At 54.1% G+C, this 14,589-nt stretch overlaps 1 protein-coding gene across 1 annotated transcript; it reads left to right on the plus strand.

The window, feature by feature from the left end:
* The first annotated feature begins 5,243 nt into the window (after positions 1-5,243).
* On the plus strand, positions 5,244-11,030 carry Ctdsp1 (CTD small phosphatase 1). Its single transcript, XM_021166153.2, has 7 exons — positions 5,244-5,720; positions 7,037-7,185; positions 7,556-7,660; positions 7,778-7,834; positions 8,399-8,491; positions 8,592-8,777; positions 9,211-11,030. The coding sequence occupies exons 1-7, from the start codon at positions 5,654-5,656 to the stop codon at positions 9,337-9,339; spliced, it is 786 nt and encodes a 261-aa protein (XP_021021812.1). The 5' UTR covers positions 5,244-5,653; the 3' UTR covers positions 9,340-11,030.
* Positions 11,031-14,589: the final 3,559 nt, after the last annotated feature.

Here is a 14,589-nt window from a genome sequence, read left to right on the forward strand (position 1 = left end):
ACAAACTTGGGGGGGAGGAAGGGTCGGACTGGAAGAAACTTTAAAAAATAGAAATCGTCCGATGAACCAAAGGGTGGCTCCCCTCTGTTCCAAAGCGCTAGAAAATCTAAACGCCAAAACCCGAACCCTCCAAATGAGTGTACGGAAACCTATTTTCCAGAGTAAAACCTAGAAACTGCTCCTTCTCTGTCAGGAGCCAGGCCGTAAAGAGCCCAAAAGTCTGTGCCTTCAAGGCCCAATTCATTTGTCATCTCCCCAGGGAACTGGGCTGACCGGACTCCCACGCTGCGCTATTAGGGTTCCCTGCACTTCACTCTCAGCTCCCCCTAGGGGCAGGGACTCTCCCGGGCGCCCACACTGCGGCCTAGGCCCTGTCCTCCTTCAAGGGCAAGCGGAACTCAGGTGAGAGGAGGGTGCTTTCTCCCAGGGCCGCACAAGCCACCTCGGCACCCGGGTAGGGAGTAGCGGCGTGGGCGGGGAACCCCCTCCTCCGCAGTCAGCGTCCCGGCACCCTTCGCCCTGTGTAGACCTAGCACTTTGCAGACGCTCCCTAGGCAGTTTCTAGGCTCCCCTAAGTCCCTCCTCCTCCTGACTCCTCCGGTTCCTTGCACTGTAGTCTAGAACAGCCCAGAGCCGCACGGGGGAAGGGGTGACCGGGGAGCCTTTTCCCAGGGTCGAGCCTGGGGGAGGTTCTCTGTCTGAAAGCAGCTCCCATTACCCGGAACCCAGCTGGGAAGGCTGTGGACTGGCCGCTCAGAGTGGGGCGCTTGTTTATGAAAAGAATTTCCTCTTTCTTAAAAGGGCAACGAAAAGAGTGGGGCCCAAAAGGAGTGGCTAAGGGAGAGGTCTGGGTGCCCGAGCAAGAAAGAGTACCTCCCTTCTCCGTGGTGCCTGCTGCTGGAGAAGATGGGAGCCGAGATAATAAAGGGGTAGGGGGCTGGCAAAGAAAGCATCTCCAGATTCCCCTCTGATTTCTCCCGTGTCCCCCAACTTGGTGCACATTCAGGCAATTCACTTGGCACTTTTTGGGTGCTTTATTTATTTTTCATTTATTTTTTAATTTTTTCTGTGATAAACCCTGGGTTAGAAGTGGAGGAGAGGTAAAAGTCCCGAATTAAAGAGGATGTCAGCTGTCTGTCCAGGAGCTCTCAGGGGCAGTGGGTGGGAGGGCTAAATGAACTGGCAGGATGAGGCGCACACCTGACACAGCGAGTTTAAGAAGGCCTAGCGTGGTGTCACACGCCTTTAATCCCAGCCCAGGAGGCAGAGGCAGGCGGATTTCTGAGTTTGAGGCCAGCCTGGACTACAGAGTGAGTTCCAGGACAGCCAGGGCTACACAGAGAAACCCTGTCTCGACCCCCCTACCCCCAAAAAAGAAAAAGACCACTGAACACAGGATTGTGAACGTTAAATAAGAAAGGGCTGTCAGTGAGTGTGTCCACAATTCTTGGTTCTCAGATGCTGTGGAATGGGGCTGGGGGACCCAGAAGGAGGGAGAAGCCGATCCTATGACTAGTTAAGTTTAGGACTTAGAATTGAGCGCTGAGAAGGTAAGTTTGGCTCAGAACACTCACTGAACACTCACCTCCATAGGACTGAACTTACCAGCTAACATGGCAGCTAACAACAGCCTGGAACCCCAGCTCAGGGGACAGGACACTCTTCAAGCTTCCAAAGGCACCCCAACACTCACTGCATACACTAACACATATACGTAAAAATAAATCTTAGCGACATTGTGGCATACTCCTTAATATCAGCGCTCTGGAGACAGAAGCAGGTGGATCTCTGTGCACTGGAGGCAAGCCAGCTCCGGCTAAGTAGCAAGTTTCAGTCCAGCAAAGGCTACATAGTGAGACTCGCTCAAAATTAATAATAAATAACAACAACAACAACAATAAATCTTAGGGTCAGCGAGAGAGACTCGCTCAAAATTAATAATAAATAATAACAACAACAACAATAAATCTTAGGGTCAGCGAGATGGCTCAGTATGTCAGGGTACCAGTCACCATTCCCAAAGACCAGAGTTCCGTCCTTGGGACACACATGGGTGGATTCTCTAGCTCCACACATGTTTTGTGACACATGCCTGCTCACACACACAAAAAATAATGATTTAACCTGCCCCACACCACAGGGTTTCTCTGTGTAGCCCTAGCTGCCCTGGAACTCACTTTGTAGAAGAGACTGGCCTTGAACTCAGACATCTGCCTGCCTCTGCCTCTGGAGTGCTGGAATTCAGCCAACCTGTCTGACTTACCAAGGCCCAAGATCAGGGATAAGGTTGGCCATTTCCAGCCAGGGGGTGGCACTTAGTGCTCCTCCATCCCCGTGGTGGCCCTAAAGACCTCAGCCCCAAAACTCAAATTGAATTTAAGGAAAGAGGCCCACCTTAGGGTTTCCCGGCAGCTCCATTGGCCCTAGGTGGGAGTCAGTCCGCGCATACCTGCTTTCGGGGAGCTGGCTGAGGGCTTCCTACCAGACCTCCTGTCCAGTCCATCCACAAGCAGGAAACTGAGGTGCTGGAGGGAAGGACCCTTGTCTCAGGTGCCCCAGGGTATCCCGCTTAGTCCTGGATAGCAGTCCACACCATTGTTTTTCTTGGGGATGAGTATTATATGTAAGTACACTGTAGCTGTCTTCAGACATTCCAGAAGAGGGCGCCAGATNTNNTTGCAGATGGTTGTGAGCCACCATGTGGTTGCTGGGATTTGAACTCTGGACCTTCGGAAGAGCAGTCGGGTGCTCTTACCCACTGAGCCATCTCACCAGCCCGGGGGATGAGTATTAAAATAATAATCTTAGGGGCTGAGAAATGGCTCAGCAGCACTGACTGCTCTCCCAGAGGTCCTGAGTTCCATTCCCAGCAACCACACGGTGGCTCACAACCGTCTGTAATGGGATACCTTCTTCTGGTGTGTCTGATATACTCATATACATAAAATAATAAATAATAATCATAATAGATTGTGTGGGTAAAGCCCATCACCAACTGCTGGGTGAGGGGAGACGGCAGCGGAGATGGAGCCATGCTCCCCTGCAAGGAAACAAACAAACAAAAACAAACACTGCCCCCACCCTTCGGACTGGCAGTGCAATCCTCACAATATGGCACCAGAACAGGGCGAGGGCTACGGAGCTTCCGAAGCCATGGCAGAAGGTGGGAACTCTAGGCTCTCTGGCTCGGGACGAGACCCCCAGCTAAGGCCTGAAGCGGGTGATAGGTCTTTGTATGGGGTGGCTTCTGAGGACTGCTGTGAGCTTATAGGGCAGGTTCATGAGTGTCAAGGTGTGTGTGGGGGGGGCGGTGGGGGATGTTAGGGAAAGATGGAAATCTGAGGCCGCCAGCTGCATGGCCCAGTCGCTGGACCCGGGCTCATTCAATTTCGGGTCACTCATTTCCTTTTGGGAACTGTGCAGGCCCAGCTAAGAAAGCGAAGGCACCCCTGGTGGGCCTGGCCCGCTCAGAGAGAGGTGGAAGGGCCTGGGTTGAAGGTTTCACTTTCCCAAGCTGTCCCCTCTTGTCATAAAGGCAAGGAGGGGATTGTTCCAAGGATCCCGAGTGCAATTAAGAGCGCGCGCCCCTGGGCACCAACACACGGGAGGCGGAGACCTTGGGGTGTAAGGATGGCAGCCTTGTGGCTCCCCAAGGGCAGAAGGAGGGGTCAGGGATCAGTGCCCCACGCTCGCTGCTCGTGCAGACGCAGAGCAGGGGCCAGGCTCCCAGCCCGCTATCTGCTGGGAAGCCACAGGACGCCCACCGCACCACACCCGGCCACAGGGCCCAGGGGAGGAAGTGAGGCGTGCGTGTCAAGGCTTGGCATTCGTGTTTTTAAAATTAAGGTGAATGAAAGGAACTTTGTAAGACAGGAAAAATAAAAAATAAAAATAAACGAACCGCAGCCCTAGAGCGGCGCAACTGAGGGGCTTCCTGCGAGAAGGCTCCGTATGCAAACGCAGATTCAGGCCCTGGCTGGGGTGTGTCACCACAGATCCGGTGACACGTGTGTTTAAAATCTGAACGGCTGCGGTCTCAGGCGCCCAAGGGCGGGCGCTGGGCCCTCCCTCCGCGGGCGTCCCCTGAGCACAGCCAGCCCTAGACCGGGCCCCTCTAATAGTCACAGATAGGGGCGGTGGGGTGGGGGTGGAGGGCCTCTAAACAAGGTGGTATTTCTTCTAGTTCGATGGGATTTGGCTCTGCCAAGAACGAAGGGGCACGTTCCAAGCCGAGGGAACAGCACGTACAAGATACAAGAAGCCTGAGCAGCAGAGGCTTGGCTTCTGCCAGGGTTTGGCAGGGGAAGAGGGCGAGATTTGCTACAGGACAGTCGGTAAAGGTAGGCGCCGAAGTGGACTTTTCAATCCTGGGATGTTCTCGAGACTGCAGGGAACGCTGGATCACGAACATAATTTAGGACTGGAGAGGTGGCTCAGCCGTTAAGAGAAGTATGCAGGCCACCTGAATGAGTTCAGGTGCCAGCACTCACGGCTAACCACTGCCTCCAACTTCTGCTCCAGGCGATGGCGCCCTCTTCTGGCCATTGAAGGCTCCGGCATTCATACACATACACAAAAATAAAATCAATCTTTCTACAATTCCACAATTTGATGAGTTTGCATAACTGGAGCTAGCAAAGAATGCCTTTTTTGGGGGGGTATTCACAACGTTAGACAAAAGACCCATTGTAGAGGCGGTGAGAAGGCTGGGGGGTAAAGGTGTTTACTGGCAAGCCTGACCACCAGAGTTTAATGTCTCTCCCAAAGAGTGGAAGAAGAGAACTTCTGATCTCCACTCGTAGAACGTGTATCCTCTTCCACACACAAATAAATATAACTTTAAATTTTTGGGGGACTGGAAAGATGGCTCAGGGGCACATGTCACTCTTAAAAGGACTCTATTTCCGTTCCTAAGGCCCACACCAGCTATTAACTCCAGTTCCAGGGGGATCTGACGCCCTCTTCCGGCCTCAGAGTGCACTGCAAATATGTGGAGCACATACATATACATATATATTTTTACAGGCCATACACATAAAATATTTCAATTAAAAAAAATTAAAACCCATTTTACAGAAAGTTAGCGTCATCCCATTTTCCAGAGGAACAAACGGAGGCTGATCGTGTCAGCACTTTGGAATGCGCGGAGGTGGAGCCCCGACGTCCTCGGGCACTCCCCGACTGGGCGCCTGGGGCGGGCCTCAAGCCCCGGGGCTCCGTGGCCCGCGGCGGCGGGTTACGGCTGTCCGCTCTGCCACGCAGCCGCAGACGCTCGGTCCAGCCAGCACACCGCAGGAAGAGAGGCGACGCCCCCTGGATCTCCGCAGGAACCCGGCCCGCCTCCCAGCCCGCCGGGCCCCAGAAGTGATGAAAGCCGAAGCCGTTGCCCTTTTAAGGGGAAGCCTTGAAACGGCGCCCGGGTTCCATGTTTGCATCCGCCTCGCGGGGAGGAAACTCCATGTTGTAACAAAGTTTCCTCCGCGCCCCCTCCCTCCCCCTCCCCCCGAGAACCTGGCTCCCCTCCCCTCCGAAGCTCGCGGGGATCCCTCCCTCCCACCCTCCCCTCCCCCCCGCGCCCCGATTCCGGCCCGAGCCGGGGGGGAGGCCGGGCGCCCGGGCCAGAGTCCGGCCGGAGCGGAGCGCGCCGGGCCCCATGGACAGCTCGGCCGTCATTACTCAGATCAGCAAGGAGGAGGCGCGGGGCCCGCTGCGGGGCAAAGGTAGGCGGGCGGCGGGAGGGCAGAACCGGACTAGGGGCCGTCCTCGCGCCGCGGTCGCTGCCGCTGTCCCGGGCGTGCGCCTCGGCCTGGCCCGGCCCGAGCCCCGGCCAGTGCGGCCGAGAGAGTTTGAACTCCGCGAGAGTCTGAGGCGCTGGGCGGGGCCTGGCGCCACCGGTGCGCTCGAGTCTGCTCGTAGTGGGGAAACTGAGGCAGAAGGCGAGCGAGGGGCTAGCGGGCTGCGGGCTCCCGGGCGTCGCCCCCTCCCCCAGTTTGGCGCCAATGGGACGAGAAGGTGGGGGTGAGGCGGCCGCCCGGCCACCCGCTGAGGCTCCGCCCCCTCCCGGCTGAGGTCTGGAAGGGGTGCGGAGGTGACAGCGGGCTGGGGAGGCTTGCAGGGATCTCCCGCCAACTAACTCACAGCCAGGTTCTCACAAACTCGGGCGTCACGCGTGGAGGTGCAGACGACACCCTTGGAGGCAGAGAGCCTCTAGCCTTGCAAGATAGACTTGGGGACCTTGTGTCCAGCTGGGCACGCAACACCCAGGCTGCAACAGGCCTGTGCACGCTTGCACCCACCCTGTAAGGGGTGCTGCCTGCCTATGCGGAGCCCCTAAGGCTCCCAAGAGTGGGGCTCACCCCTCCCTCCCCTGTGTGAATTTCAAGATTGGGAAGTCACTCCGGGTTTGTCCACTGTCCAGCCCTAGCTCTTTGGGGGATGGGTGGGGGGGTGGCCTGGAGGCAGAAAAGATGAGAGAAGAGGCTTGGTGGGGGTAGGTCTGTCAATTTAGACAGGCCGCTGCAGCTCAGTAAGTCTAAGGTTGAGACGGGTCGGGGTGAAGGAGGTGGGGCCGGCAGGGCTGACAGCCCTGGGACACTGGCCTCTGGGCCCAGGCTCAATGAGGACTTTGGACTCAGTGGGTAGACAGAGTGGAGGGAGAGTGGGAGTGGACGATAGAGTCCTGAGCCCTGAAGGTCCTGAGCAGGGGTTGCTCAGGTAACGTCCACCTGTGAGGTCAGATGATTGAGAACCAACTGTGAGAAAAATCGGTCCCCAAGCCACCTACTCCTTAAAGTGGCTGCCTTCCTAAAAAGCCACACCAGATTTCCTTAAGTCGCTGAGTTGCAGGGGCCCTGAAGTGGCCCGTGGTGGGGCTCATGGAAGGGGGGTTCTCTGGAGGACAGTCAGCCAGAGCAACCCCCATGTGTCTCCTGATGGAGGGAGACCGCTCACATTCTCTGTGCTCAGGGATTTGAGACTGTAGTGCATGCAGCCAGCCCCTGCAGGCCAGTGTGCCCACATTCACATCTTGCTTCAGGTGACCAGAAGTCAGCAGTTTCCCAGAAGCCCCGGAGTCGGGGCATCCTCCACTCCCTCTTCTGCTGTGTCTGCCGGGATGATGGGGAGCCCCTACCTGCCCACAGTGGGGCTCCCCTGCTGGTGGAGGAAAATGGCGCCATCCCTAAGGTTTGTGGCGATTTGGATGCACGGGGACCTAGCCGGAAGTAGACTTGGCAGATGCAGATAGGGGTATAGGCCCGAACTTCACTGATACACGTGCAGATCCTAAAATGTGCAGAGAGGGAGGGCGCTTGCCCGCTAGGTCCTCCCCCCTTTCCAGCCTGGCTGCAGCCTCCCAACCCACAGTTATGCCTTCCTTGCTGGTGGGAACTTTATGAGGCGAGGAAGAAGGATCCATATATCTTACCCCTGGCTCACAGTTTGCAAGACTCCAAGCTGGGGAGGGGGTAGAAGGTCTGGTCGGGTCCTCAGATAGAGAAATTTGGGGAGGGAAGCCCCTGTAAGAGGTGCCCTTCCAGCCCAGCCCTCCCCACAGCACACCCCAGTCCAGTACCTGCTTCCCGAGGCCAAGGCCCAGGACTCAGACAAGATCTGCGTCGTCATCGACCTGGACGAGACCCTTGTGCACAGCTCCTTCAAGGTGGGCCCTGCCTGGCACCTCTCAGCCTCCAGTCTCTTGACAGGGGGAGGTCTCTACTGGATTTCCACCCTTGGGATTCCCTCCCCACCGGCTCCAGCCATTCTTCTTTCCTTACAGCCAGTGAACAACGCGGACTTCATCATCCCGGTGGAGATAGATGGAGTGGTCCACCAGGTGAGGGTCAGAGGGAGGTGGGGGGCTTGGTGTCTGCACTACACCCAGGTTCCTCCCACCCATCTTGAGCGCGCCCCCACATGGAACTTTGATAGATGGGGCGTGTCCAAAGCTCAGAAAGAGTGAGAACCCAAGACTACCTGTTACTCCAGAGATGGAGCCAGACTCCCAGACCTGCACACTGGGCTCCTTCTGGTCCTGTCTTGTGGAGCCCTCTCTCCCCTCTTACCCCCCTGCCCGGGACCCAGTTCAAGTAATTCAGGATAGGTTGTGGTGCTGACCAGCCTGTTCTCCATTACTTGGCTCGGGGGCCGGTGCCCTGCAGCCTTGGGATGAGAGGGCTAACCTGGACTCCTGCATTTGGATAAAACCAGTGTGGGAAGGGGAGTGGCTCCCACTAGGTGAGGTGGGACCACAGGAATCCTATTCTCATCTCTTTAGGAATGGGGGATGGTTGGGGCAGCCTCTCTAGACTGCCCTTCCTCCTCCACTGTTCCTGTCCCCCTTTTGTGGATCACCCCTAAGCCTGTTGGCCGGCAGCTCCCTCACTGGCTCATTCCCCAGGTCTATGTGCTGAAGCGGCCCCACGTAGATGAGTTCCTACAGCGAATGGGCGAGCTCTTTGAGTGTGTGCTGTTCACTGCCAGCCTTGCCAAGGTGAGCCCTCGCCTGGGGTCTGGGTCACCCATATCCTCCCACGTTGAACATGCAGCCCTGGACATTACTCACTCTGAGGTGACTTAACCTCCTACCCCAGTATGCAGACCCCGTAGCTGATCTGCTGGACAAGTGGGGAGCCTTCCGCGCCAGGCTGTTTCGAGAGTCGTGTGTCTTCCACCGAGGGAACTACGTAAAGGACCTGAGCAGGCTGGGCCGAGACCTGCGGCGTGTGCTCATTCTAGACAACTCACCCGCCTCCTATGTCTTCCATCCAGACAATGCCGTGAGTACACGGGACCCAGCGGCTGAGACACGGGACCAGGGCATATGTGGAGGGGCCTCCCCAGCCCTGTGTGTGGTGGTAGTGGGGACTGGTAATGTCCTATTACCTGTGTCTGCTCACATATCCCACTCGGCCTGTGTATGGAGGGTCCTCACCTCTGGCTGGGGTCCCCATCTGACAGTCTTCAAAGCTGCCAGTCATGGCCTGTAATGGGACGGAATGAAGGTAGCGAGTCCCAGATAGGACCCTGCTGAACAAAACAGTAAGCTTAAGTATGTGTGTGGACATTGTGCTCAGTGGTATCTACAAATGAATTTCACTGTCAGCTGCCAGAAACAAAACAAAAACCAAACAAGTATGTGCCTTGTGGGCAGGAATTGGGCTGGACAGGGGACACCCTGGGACACCGGCCCTCCTCATGTCATCTCTCCAGGTACCAGTGGCCTCGTGGTTTGACAACATGAGTGACACTGAGCTACACGATCTCTTACCCTTCTTTGAGCAACTCAGCCGTGTGGACGACGTATACTCAGTGCTCAGACAGCCTAGGCCCGGGAGCTAGTGAGGTGTCCTGGGGCCAGGACCTGCCTCTCACCAAGGCCCAAGCCTCTTCCCAGCAGACTGTGGGCACCTGCCTTTGCTGTTAAAACCCCTGGCTGTGTCATGTTCACGGCCCTGGGGAAGAGGTGTCTCCCCTGCCATGTTGCATGGAGGACAGTGAGCCCTTGGGCCCCTGTGTCAGTGCCTTCAAACTTCTTCCCCTCTTCTCAGGGGACCTGGGGGGCCCTGCCTGCTGCTCCCCACTTCTGTCTTATCCACGATGCCATGTTTCTCTGTTGCCAAATTGGGCCTCTTCGCCCCAGTTCTGCTCTGGGGGGGTAGGGACAGGGTTTTTGCTGCCCCGTGCCTTGGATTCCCCACCCCCCACCCCCGTCTGAGAACAGTGGACACCCAAGTGCCTTTCATAGAACCCTCTTTACTGGTCAGCTTTTCCCAGATCTAGGCTGACCTGAGAGGAACCAGTTTCTGCCCTTTCCCTCCTGGGATGACGGTGCCCCACCAGTTTGTACGCGAGCAGGAGAGGAAGAAAGTCTATTATAATACACTTGTAAAAGAGCTGGGGACCTTCCTCGGGAGGAACACTCCCGGTCCAGCTTGTCCAAGGCTGACGGCTGCTCCATATCTCACTTAAGCCCCAAGTCTCCCCAAAGCCCTGGGGCTCGGCAGGATGCCCCCGTGGTGCCATATAAATATGTATATGTGTATATAGATTTTGAAGGGAAGGAGAAAGGAAAGGGTGAGAACAAAACACTCTGCCTTAATCCTTCCCTGGGCCCAGAAATTGGGGGAGGGAGGGAAAGGATTTTTACATTTTTAAAACTATTTTTCTGAACGGAACAAGCTGGGCTGAGGGGGCAGGCCGGGTCTTCTGTCTGTCCCAACCCTTTTTACTCTTCATTCAAAAGACATTTATTGATTACCTTCAGTGCCCAGCAGTGAGCTAGTCCCACCAGCTTAGTGGGAGGGGGTTGTCTCTGCTTCATTTTTGGTGCCTCTAAGCCCCAGATGTCACGTGCCTTCAGAGTATCAACAGGGGGTGGAACCTTCTTGTGGGGTTAGGGAGTCCCCAAACCTTAACCAAGCTGGCTCCTCCTGTGCCAACTCCTCCTTCCCTGTTCCTTGCAGCCTTCTCCATGGCCCCCTGCTGGCTGGGGGCCGCTCCTGGGTCTCTGCCTTCTGTTTTTAAAGCCCCTCCCCATACCTGCAGAGTCTGCAGTTCAAGCCCTTAGGCTCTCTCCCCAGATTACGAGGGTTAAGTGAACCCACAAACAAGTGCCAAGGGGGTTGGTGAAGGGAGAGAAGATGGCCGGAATCAGATGACCTTCCCAATTAAGTGCCTTCTCTGTGACCTGAGCACCTCAGAGTGATAACTAAAGAGAAAGCTAGACCCCCTCCTATTCCGCCTCTGTGGTTTTTTGGGGGAGGGGACTTGAAGTGCGTGAATGTCTCACATCTGTGACTGCAGTTTTGACTATTTTTCATAACCCTGCTGGACAGGAGGAAGTTAGCCTAGAGGGACTGCCTGGGCACTCGATCGGAGTTCGATTGCTAGAGCCCACGTGATGGAAAAAGAAAACGAACTCCCACAAGTTGTCCTCTGACCTCCTCACATGCACCATGGCACGAGCTCTACCCCCACCCCCCCCCCCCAGATACACGCACTCTAAACAAATAAAAAATACACAAAAAGCACCGTGCCCCCACCTCTGGAATGCGGGGCGGGGCGGGAGACGGAAGGCTGGGCAGATTAGGGCGGCCCTCGGCCGACAACCTTCCGGGCAATGGGGCCAGCAAGGAGACTGGGTGGGGCGGGCGCCCGGAGGCCTCCTGCCCGCTTTTGCCCTGGCCACGCCCCGCGGCCTTTGGCCAGCGTTGGCCACGCCCCTTCGGCCAAATTCGTCTTCCGTGAACCCCGCCTGGGCCGGGCAGGAAGTGCGGGCCCGAGCCGTTGCTTGCCGCTAGGGGCCTCCCTGCCCTTGTGGACCAATACTGGGCTCCGAAGCTTGGCGCTCCGGGGTTTTGAGGTCTGGAAAGGACGAGGGAGCTAATCTCGTCCACCTTCCTCTGAAAGCGTGGAGCTTCAGACATCGTCCACACACAGTGGAGAAGGGGCGGTGTGCATCTCCCAAATACTGGTCCCTATCCTCTAACTCAACCTCAGGCCATCCCTTCCTTATCATCACCAAGAATTTAGCCCCAGCTTCCTTTTGCTCCGTGTGTGTGTGTGTGTGTGTGGTAAGGGGGGCCCGAAATAAGTGTGAAACCGCCCCTTTTCGCATCTGCCTACCCCCTTCCAGGAAACTCCCACCTGAAAAGAAGTTTATCCTGGAATCAGCTCTGGTCTTGAGCTGCATGGACCGGGAGAGCCTTTGGCAAGATTTATACCCTGCCCCTGGCCTCTGCCCATCCTCAGCCAGGATCAGGCTTGGTTTCCTGCTCTGTATGCAAACGGTGGTCGCCTCAAATTTGCATCCCGGCGGCCAGACAAGCAGAGCACCAGCTTTCATTGAGACTCAAACTCTCCGATCCCACAACCTCACACCCTCTGCCCACGCATAATAAACTCAACCACATGTGTGGGCACTTGCTTGTCAGCACCAGCCAGTGTCAGGCTGTGCTTCTGCTCTCAAGGAACTCTTCTCTACATTACCGCAAGCAGCTTTAGTTCCCGGAGCTGGAGAGATGGCTCAGCAATTAAGAGCACTGACTGCTCTTTCAGAGGATGCCGGTTCAATTTCAAGCACCCAAATGGTAGTTCAGAACCATAAGAAACTCTAGTCCCAAGAGATCCTATGCCCTCTTCTGGCCTCCGACGGCACTGCAGGTATGTGGTTCACAGCCATACATGCAGATAAAACACATATTAAAAAGGGGGGGGGGGTCGAGGGTAAAGAAGAAAAATGGAATTAATTCTAGAGTGATGGAGAGATACTTCGTAACTTTTGGGGTTTTTTGTTCTCGAGACAGGGTTTCTCTGTATAGCCCTGGCTGTCCTGGGACTCACTTTGTAAACCAGGCTGGCCTCGAACTCAAAAATCCTCCTGTCTCAGCCTCTCGAGTGCTGGGATTAAAGGCATGCACCACCACGCCCGGCGATACTTTGTAACTTTTAAGTATGAGTATTCTTTCTCTAGGATCAGCTGCCACTACTGAACGTCGTTAATGTTTCTTCGGTGTTAGTTACTCCAGAGAGGCCTCTGAGGGTAAGTCCCTCTGGGGCCCATTGGGAATATTTCTGGAATTAAAGCATGATTAATTAATTAAAAGAAAGTCAGAAAATGAGGAAAAGGAAGTTAGACATAGCAAGTGCAGGTGTGCATGCAACCTGAAATTTAAGGAAAGAGGTAAAATAAGCCGGGTGTGGTGGCGCACGCCTTTAATCCCAGCACTCGGGAGGCAGAGGCAGTGGATTTCTGAGTTCAAGGCCAGCCTGGTCTACAAAGTGAGTTCCAGGACAGCCAAGGCTACACAGAGAAACCCTGTCTCAAAAAACCAAAAAAAAAAAAAAAAAAAAAAAAAAGAGGGCTTTTGTTTTCTTGCTTTGTGTTTGAATTCTGGGAATTGAACTATGGACCTCATAGATGCCAGGCAAGTGTTTTACCACTGAGAGCTGTACATCAGCCGCAGCCGAGTCACTAAGACAATGAGGAGTACTGAGTACTGACGTTTCAGTACTTAGGGTAAGTGTGAAGGATGAGTAAACTTGGGGAGAGCTGCTGTAGCCGACTGTGTCACCAGAAAGTGAATAAATGAGAAAGAGACGTTGTTGTCTTTTGAGACAGCATCTTGTGAGGTCCAAGAGATTCTCCTGCCTCACCTTCCAAGTGCTGATGTTAGCTTATGTCACTGGGGTCAGAATGTAGAGGCTTTTTCTTAACAGAGTGAAGTACTCTTTAGTTCAGCCAAGACTGTAACAATAAACAGGATAAACAAAGGTGCCTGGAGAGATGGCTCAGTGTTTAACAGCGCTTCCTGTTCTGCCAGAGGACCCACGTTTAGTTCCTGTATCAGCAGCTCACAACCACCTCTAACCCTAGTTCCAGGAAAGCAGACAGGTACCTCTCATTAATAAAAACAATAGACCTTAAAATGATAACGATTTAATCTCCGTTGGTAGTGGAGATGCACACACCTGTAATTCTAGCACTTAAAAGGCTGAGGCAGGGGGCCGGTGAGATGGCTCAGCAGGTAAGAGCACTGACTGCTCTTCTGAAGGTCCTGTGTTCAAATCCCAGCAATCACATGGTGGCTCACAACCACCCTTAATTAGACCCGACACCCTCTTCTGGCGTATCTGAAAACAGCTACAGCGTACTTATGTATAATAATAAATAAACCTTTAATATATATAGGCTGAGCCAGGGGCTGGAGAGATGGCTCAGTAGTTAAGAGCACTGACTGATCTTCTGAAGGTCCTGAGTTCAAATCCCAGCAACTACATGATGGCTCACAATCATCTGTAATGAGATCTGACACCCTCTCTGGGGTGTCTGAAGACAGCTACAGTGTACTTACATATAATAAATAAATAAATCTTACAAAAAAAAAAAAAAGGCTGAAGCAGGAGGGATAGGAATTTATCCTATTGGCAAATTGGGAGGCCAGGCTGAGCTATGTAGAAAAGCCTTGCCTCAATATAACAACAACAACAAAAGCCAAAAAAACAAAAACAAAACAAAACGAAAGGATTTAAACTACGTTTGCTTTTGCTTTGCCTGTGGGGCTAACAGTGTTGTCTAGTTTCCCAATACCTGGTGGTAATTTAACCTAAAGGACCACAATTCCACTAAGAGAGGACAAACTCCTACTCAAGTGAGATGCCAAGTTAAACAGAGATAACTTCAGAATTAATTACTTATTGCAACACACACAAGGCAAGATAAATAAAAATAAGTTTAAAAAAAATTGCTTGAGGCCTCATGATGAACAAAATGTCACATGCCCATAGAAGAAATGGTCCAAATGGGCAGGGAGACCACAAGGACAGTAAGAAGATCCGGAGTGTCGTCACATCCTCAGTAGTGAGGCAGACTCTTGAATGGGCAGTGCCAGTCCAGTAAATGCTTACCGATTGGAGTCAGGTGACATGTTTCAAGTGACAGTCTAAAGACACTGGGACTTAGGAAAGCTATCCCTGATTATTATCTTAGCTTCCAGATATTAATTTTTTTAAAGATTTATTTATTTATTATATGTAAGTACACTGTAGCTGTCTTCAGACACTCCAGAAGAGGGCGCCAGATCTCGTTAC

This window comes from Mus caroli, chromosome 1 (assembly GCF_900094665.2).
Source record: "Mus caroli chromosome 1, CAROLI_EIJ_v1.1, whole genome shotgun sequence".
Lineage (NCBI taxonomy): Eukaryota > Metazoa > Chordata > Mammalia > Rodentia > Muridae > Mus > Mus caroli.